The sequence below is a fragment of the Psammomys obesus genome, unplaced genomic scaffold (genome assembly GCF_907164565.1).
Source record: "Psammomys obesus unplaced genomic scaffold, mPsaObe1.curated_primary_1811, whole genome shotgun sequence".
Taxonomy (NCBI): Eukaryota; Metazoa; Chordata; class Mammalia; order Rodentia; family Muridae; genus Psammomys; species Psammomys obesus.
In genome coordinates, this window is record NW_026592890.1 from 22,014,603 (window position 1) to 22,022,810 (window position 8,208).

The 8,208-nt window shown below is 47.1% G+C and overlaps 1 protein-coding gene across 1 annotated transcript in view; it reads right to left on the minus strand.

The window, feature by feature from the left end:
• Positions 1-1,101: 1,101 nt before the first annotated feature.
• Rtn4ip1 (reticulon 4 interacting protein 1) overlaps positions 1,102-8,208 on the minus strand; it is a 48,347-nt gene continuing 41,240 nt past the window's right edge. Inside the window, exon 9 of the mRNA XM_055616007.1 lies at positions 1,102-2,663. Within this exon, the coding sequence (XP_055471982.1) occupies positions 2,556-2,663 (108 nt within the window). The 3' untranslated portion in view covers positions 1,102-2,555. The remainder of the gene's footprint in view (positions 2,664-8,208) is intronic.

Below are 8,208 nucleotides of genomic sequence, written 5' to 3' on the forward strand. Positions count from 1 at the left end.
GTCTCCAAGGTGTCATGACAATATTAATATCACAATAGAAAACAATGTAACTTTAGTAGTCCCAATCTTTAAAAATTTCAACTCTTTAAAAGTCTAAGTTCTCTTAGAAAAACAAAACAAAACAAAAAAACACCTTTTTAAAAGTCCAAGTCTCTGACATGTGGGCTGCTATAAAATAAATAAATAAATAAATACATCCATCCATCCATCCATACACAAAGATGTACTTTCTTACTCCAGAAGAGAAGAATCAGGGCATAGCCACAATCAATTCAGAGTAAAACAAGCATTCAACAGAACAAAAAGTTCAGTGCTTGATGCCTGGCATCCACTTACAGTCTTCTGGGCTCCGAAGGGCCTGGGCAGTTCCACGTCTCCGTCTCTGCCATTCAGTTTCTGACACACAGTTTTTCTCACAGGCTGGAGCTGGCTCTCCCCTGCAGCTGCTGATATCCTTGGTGGGACATCCCACGGTGCTGGTCCCCAATATTTGGTTGTCCACTACAATTTGCACCTTCACCAGTGGTGGCTTCTGGCCACAGTGCCAACAAGCCTCAACTGCCCTCCATGACCCCATTCATGCCTTTAAAAACCACCTTCATGATTTGTACACATTGACAAGTTAGGCAGCCACCCTGGACTATAGCTTCTGTGTGCCAACCCTGAGGAAATACCCAGGTTTTTCTGTGATGATGTTGGTCCCTTTATCAAAACTGATTTTTCAGCCTCAGCCAACCAGCATCAATTAAAGCAAAGGTTTCACTGCAGTAGTTCTGGTCTCTGTTCATCACAGCAGGTTCTTCAGCCTCAGCTCACCAGAACCACAGGTTCTTAGTTCAAAATATCACATGGCCCCTCTGAGCTCTGTGGGCCAGGCCTCCATCATGTGGCTTTCTTTAAGCAGACCCAATCCCCACACAGAACAGCCCATTACACTTTAAGTGCTTAATGGCTTTTCCAGCCCAAAGGTCCACAATCCTTGCCAAACAAAAACATGATCTGGACTTACAAAACAAAAACAAAACAAAACAACCCATTTCTGGTCTTACTTTCCATCATAGTTAGGTTTCTGTTGCTGTGATAAAACACTGACCAAAAACAAACAGGGAGGAAAGGGTTTATTTCACCTCACAGATTACATTTGGAGATAAGTCAGGGTGGGAACTCAAGGCAGGAACTGAAGCAGAGGCCACAGAGAAATGCTGCTGACTGGCTTGCTTCCCCTTAGCTTACTCAGTTTGGTTTCTTATACACGCCAGGACCACCTACCTGGGGATGGCACTTCCCACAGTGGGCTGGACCCCCCCCACATTAATTATTAGTCAAGAAAATGCTCCACAGGTTTGCCCACTGGTGATCAGAACGAAAGAAGGAAAGAACTGGACCCTGGTGTCTCCTCTAATGGCACTTCCCCACTTCCTCCCACTAGGTCCTGCCTCTTAAAGGTTCTACCATCTCCAAATGCTGGGAGTCGTTTCTGACCCAAACTACAGCAGCCAGTTAGGAAAATAATCACTGAAGAATTTCAGAAGGTACCAGTGTTAAGTTCATCATGCTGGTATCCATCTACACACTGCATGTTTCAGAGGTTCATAGACATTAGGGTGAGATGGTGGGATCTGAGCTACAAAAAAGGCCACAAAAGTCTGCAAAAATGCAGCTTAAGAAAGCAGACAAAAACACTGTAGGGGCTGGAGAGATGACTCAGTGGTTAAGGGCACTTGCTGCTCTTCCAGGACCCAGGTTCAATTCCCAGCACTCACATGGCGGCTCACACCCACCAGTTAATTCTAGTTCCAGGGGGTCTGACACCCACTCTGGCCTCCTAAGGGACAAGGCATGCCATGTGGTACCCATACATATAGGCAAAACACCCATAAGCACAACATAAAAGAAACCAAACACTGTACTTCTGACTACAGACAAGTGAAGGTTTTATATCAAACATTAGCAAAAGAAGGCTACATTTTAATGACACACACATGGAATTCCATGAAGAAATTCTATTCTGTATGTTAACTTAAATAGTGAATTTTAAAAGTATTTTTTAAAATACATATTTTTATAAGTGTTCTTTATTGGGCCGGTGAGATGGCTCAGTGGGTGAAGGCAGCTGCCTCCAAGCCTGATGACCCAAGTACTATCCTCAGGACCTACACAGGAAGGGAATAAGTGGGTGCTGAAGGTCCTCTGTGCTCCACAAGTGCACCCTGGCACATATGCCCACACACATACACACAACATACAAACCTCAATGCTTCAACACATTATCTATTCTCTTTTATCACTGTGGAGGTATGTGCATGGTGGGGGCGGAAGTTGATCGGAGAACAGTTTTGTGGAATGGGTTCTCTCCTCCCTCCATTAGGTGGATTCCAGAAATTGAACTCAGGCAGCCATGCCTGCCCTGCTGGCACCGTTACCTGCTGAGCTGTCTCACAGTTCATGTTCGGGTTTTTAAACAGATCACGAAACTGAGCATCTAACTTGGAAAACTGTCTGGGGAGGTGAGATGTCCGGCACTCACTGACAAGAAAGCTGGCACACTCGTTTATTTAAATGACGTGGACCACAGTTTTTCCTCGGGCGTGGCCTCGCTCCACCTTCAGGAAGGCTTCTGGGACTTCAGAAAAAGGGAAGGTCTGATCAATAACTGGCCGAATCTACAAAACACAAGAGGAGACCAGGGGGTTGATAAGAAAACCCACTTTCCCAGGCAGACAGTGTCCTAGATATCCCCCAGGGCCTGTCTTGGGGCTCTCTACCACTTGCTTAGGTCAGAAGCTCCAGTTCCTCTGTTTCCCCTCATCCCGTCAGCTCTCCCAATTTTACCCTCAATTTCACCTTTACTCATCTTACTCCCATTCTGTAATGTTGTCACTCCTACTCAGAACCCTACAAGAGCTCCCAAACCTGACATTCCAAGACACACCACATCCTAGCCTCGGGCCTCACGCTGCTTGGCCTTTTCACTTTTTGAAAATAATATTTTATATTTATATTTATATAATATATATTTATTTATTAAATTTATTTATAAAATATATTTATTTATTAGTGTGTGTGATTGTGTGTGGTGGGATGTGTAGTGTGATATGTGGTGTGGGTGTGGGCTGTGATAGGTGTGGTGATGAGTACGTGGTATAATGTGTGGGTATGTGATGTGAGTGTGTGGCGCGATGTACGTGGTTGTGTGTGTCTGGTGTGGATATATGGCGTGGTGTGTGTGTGTGTGGTTGTGAGTGAGTGGCGTGGGTATAAATAAATACGTGCTGTCCTGTGCGTGTAGAACTCAGAAGACAACTTTGGGGAGTCAGTTCTCTCCTATCCCTTCCACCCTGGGGGCTAGAGAGATAGCTCAGCAGTTAAGAGCACTAGTCACTATTCCAGAGGACCGGGATTCAGTTTCCAGCACCCACATGGTAGCTCACAACCGCCTGTAACTACAGCTCTGGATATCTAACATCCACATGCAGACACAAATGCAGACAAAACACCAGTGCACATAAAATAAAGTCTATCCCTTCTGCCCTGGGTTCTGGTAGTCAAAGTTGGCACTGGATTTGCTTGGCAAATGCTATTACATGGAGCCATCCGCTGGCCCTCCCTGCTGTTTTCTAACTCTGTATGCTATTGTCTCTGTTAGCCTCTCCACAATCCTGCGGTCCTGGCCTCACAGCCCTTTCTAGCCCTCATTTGTGGTGTGATCTCTCTCTGAGCTGCTCTAGGGACCACTGAGCCCTCCACAGACCTATTCTTACTATAGCCGAGTACGAGCCTCTGACGTGTTCCCCGCTGGACAGGAAGTTACAAAGGGTACCCCAAGGCCCTTGTTGCATATATCTCTGTGCTCCTCTCATAGCTTGCTTGTTGTTTTCTAGTCTTAAAAATCTGCACATATATTTAATCAGAGCAGAAAGTATCTACGTCTTCTTCCTACATCTATAATGCCAACATGTAGCAGGTGCTTAATTAAGTCACTAAAATGAAAAGCAGTGAGGTAGGAGGCAGGAGTCCTAGTCATCTCTCTGGGCCTTGCGAAGTGCACTCAAGCAGGATGCTTACAGTGTGCAGGATGAGAAACGCCAGCTCAGCCAGCTCCATGGGGCCTGGGCACTGACAACTATCTTCACAGTGCATCAGCGCTGACAGAAACTTCCTGAGAGCAGGTCGCAGCAACACCCTCTCTCCATGCACAAGTCCGCCTGAACTCTCCCTTCCAAACGCTAGCAGAAGCGCTCCCTGTGGCACTGAACACCTCACAGGCCTGCCCACACCTCCACTGACAAGGCTCAGCTGCCATGAGGTACGCCCGGACTCGGCTAAAATGACCCTTTTCCCTTGACAAAAGGAAGAAATGCTTTTTGACGCTCAGATGCATCAATGTACTTTCCTCTGGCGAGACTTTCAGAGCTCAGGCACCTCACGCTCCTCCTCCCAAGAGCTGCAGATTCTTCTGCGTCCGCAGATGACAGCAAGCCTAGAGTCACAGGAGAGCGGGAAGAGCCCTCGCTGTGGAAAGACCCCCAGTTTCATACCTCTGCAGGAGGTGCCACTCCCAGCTTATAAAATCTTGGGGCACAGAGCTGAGTTAGTGCACTGTGGAAAGCTGGGGCAGGCCTGGATTGATGCCACGGCCACTGCTCTCACCACTGCACAGGCCTGTCGTTGTCATCTGCTGCTCTCCACCTCTACCCACGAAGGAAGGGAAAGGTAGCTGGGGATTATGATGAGTGATTACAGCCTGACTCCTGACCTGCCTTTCATATGTCAGTTGAGGAGCTGGTCCCTAAGCCCTGCATCCAGCACCCCAAGATGACAGATGTGGTAGTCCCCTGGCTGTGGAGGGTCACTACTTTATAATCCCACCACACTGAGTGGGACCCCAGACTCTTGTACAACACTGCAGAAACACATTAAGAGCTGACCCGAGCTGCTTCTCTGGTAAGGAAGGAAGCAGTTTCCTTAGAACTTGGGGGGAGGGGGGCTGTTTACCGAAGGCCATGTAGTTGGTAAATGAGTGTCCTGCACGCATACTGAAAATATTCTGCAGTGTCTCATGGTACAATGGGGTCAAACTCTGGGTGTGGAGTACAGAATATATTCTGAGTAAGTCCCAGAAAGGTATGTGTATACTTCTGAGGGAATCTCTGTGCCTTGTTGCTTTATTTTCACACGCCAGACACCACCACCCACATATCCTCCATTCTACAAAGCTCGCTAAGCCTTCCTGCGGCACAACACCAGCCTAGTGCAGGGCCACAAAGCAGACGCCACTCCAGAACCCAGAGCCGAGCCATCAAGCCAGGCTCACTTCAGGGCTCTGCCAGAGCCACGGAAGCTGACCTGCTGACGGGGCCACTTGCAGTGGCTGCACACTTTAATCTGACTGGGCAGGCCCTTTGTGACAAAGAGCCCAACAGGGCTGACTGTGGCATAATGAGTCATTTAGCAATTCCTGTAAGTGACAATGGAGAAGAAAAAAAAGAGAGGCTTTCAAATTACAGTCAGGCAAATACCACCAGTGGCTGAATATGTGACAGTCCAGGGAGATTAACTGGATAATGAGACAGTATCTACGCACAGCCTCACATTGGACCTAGAATGCCTGTGTGTTAAAGACAAAGGGATCAGAGTTAAACTCCAGAGAGGGGAAAGAAAGGTTACTCACAGTGAAGTGGGGACATTCCTGTGATGACACTGCTATAATCCATTTGGCAAGGGGAGCCCTGTTATAAAGCAGGCAGGCCCAAAGCCACACTTCACACTGCACAGACACCCCGAGCTCACAGGTGACCAGCAAACTCCCACAGCAGCAGCCCTTATTCAGTGTGGTGCCAAGTGGGGGTTCTCCTGAGCACACATTCCCTTCCTTAAAGGACTCAGGATCTAGCTCTTGCTGCCTGGCATCTCCTCTTTAACATGGGGGCACAGGAAATTCACCCTCTCTAAGTATGACCTTACAACAAAGAGCATTGCTGCTTACTAGTCACTGGGCAAGTCTTGAGGGGCAGGAAAGAGCTAAAGGGGATGAGGGTCCAAGCTAACTTGCTGAACAGAACAGGAAGCTGAAACACAAGTGGTCCATGCAAAGCCAAAGCTCTCAGGAGCACAGGCAGAGTGAGGCCCAGGGAATCACTGGATGTACTGGCTTGGGAATCATTCTGTCCATTTTCCCCCGAGGTCCTCAGCCTCATCCTTGACAGGCATATCCCAGGCACAGAAGCTGCAGATTTCAGAATGTGAGGTATGTGAGGACGGACCAAGAGATGGCAGACATAGGATGACTCAAGAGCGCCTGGCACCAGGCCCATAGTCCCAGAGTCATCTCTGAGATGGTACATGCATTTTCTGTTAGCCCAGGACTTCCCAGGACTGTTGATGTGGGTGTCAGGGAGGAAGGTGGCTCTGAATCCTCAGGGACAAGAAGAAAATGGGGGGGGGGGGTAATTCTAGTTTGCTGTTTCTGTGCCCAGAAAGGTACATTAAAGCTGAAGATGGATATGAGACAGGAGTGGGATGGTGGGGAAGGCTGTGTTCTGGGAGAGTAAATGAACCCATCAGGAGAGAATCCAGGAAGCACTCCCTTCCAGCCAGGGGAGCAGAGGAACTCAGCGTCATTCTCATGGAAACAATTTCAAGAACTTAGAAAGAAAGAAGAAACAAAACAAAACAGAACAGAAAGCCAGGCATGGTGGTCACACACGTGACTCCAGAGCCAGAGGCAAGCCGACCTTCTTCTAGCGGTTCTCAGGGTCCCACCTCAAGCTGTCACATTCTTCCCAGGCAGCAGGATCCAGTTGCCTGCGAAGCTTGAAGCTAGGATTGGCCACCTAAGAGGGGGCTGGGAGACTGTCTACCTCAGAACTCACTGCCTAACACGGTGGCCGCTAGACACACGTGACTAGGACTAGTTAAATCCAATCAGTGAGTCATTCTCTGAACTGCTCCAGCCACATTTCTAACACTCAGTGGTTTGGTGGCTGCCTGCTGACCATGAAGAGACATTGCCACCACTCTAGACAGCTCTTGTGGACAGTGCTGACAGGAAAGCAAACATGAAACAGAGCACTGGGGCATCCTCAGTGGATGGTGTAGACCAAACTTGGGTTATTTACACAGGAGCTCTCCTGATGGCAGTAAAACAAAGAAATAACAAATTCTGTGAAGACGACATCACTGCTCAGCCAAGCTTGGTCAACTAGAATTCTGAAGAGAACTGCGAGCATTAAGTACGTGACATTTTCATTTTCATGAAGAAGCCGAGCATGGTGGTGCACACCTTTAATCTGAGCACTCAGAAGGCTGGATTTCTATGAGTTCGAGGGTAGCTAGATCTACATGAGTGAGTTCCAGGAGAGCCAAAACTGTGTCTCAAAAACAAAAAATTGTGTGAAGAATATGTATACACAAATAAGGATATGCATAAAGGCTAAAGAGAATGGGTGTGTTACAGGTGTGTTACATATTACATATCTCTGTGAATATGACACTAGCCTAGTCTATAAAGAGGGCTCTAAGCCAGTCAGGGCTACGTAGTGACACCTTGTCTCAATCAATCAATCACTAACTCAATCAGTGGGAGCTAGGTAGGTGGCACATGCCTTTTAACCCAGCTACTCAGTTGGCAGATACACACACACACACACACACACACACACAAATGATATGGAAGTAAAACATCTTCCTTCCATACATGGTCTCCAGTCATTTAGTTTCTTCCCTCTTTGTGCATTTGGCTCAGGTAGAATACTGGCCGCACCCAAACATTCACGCACCAGTTCCCTAAGTCTGTAACAGTAAGTGGCAAAAGGCTTTGGAGATGTGATTAGGTTAAATGTGCCCAGAGCACATCATCTTGGGTCAACAAAGTAAAATCATGGGATCCCTAAGAATTAGGCGGGGCTCAGGCCATTTGAGACTACTGATTTTCAAAATTATAAAATAATAAATGTGTGTTGCATTAAGCCATAATGTCTGTGGTGGTTTGTTTTACTCGGAAGCTAATGTGTGGCTATCTGAGCAAATGTAAATGAACATTTTCTGCCAATACAGTCATGCCCAGAGCAGTTGAATTTCTCTTTCTAACCTATGCTAATCAATAGTATAAACATGGCTTACTTTTTGCCATAGCTTTTCAATTCCAACCAAAAACTGTTTGTTAAATAGTGTAACAGGAAATGCTTCTTATGCTTAGGAGAAAATGCC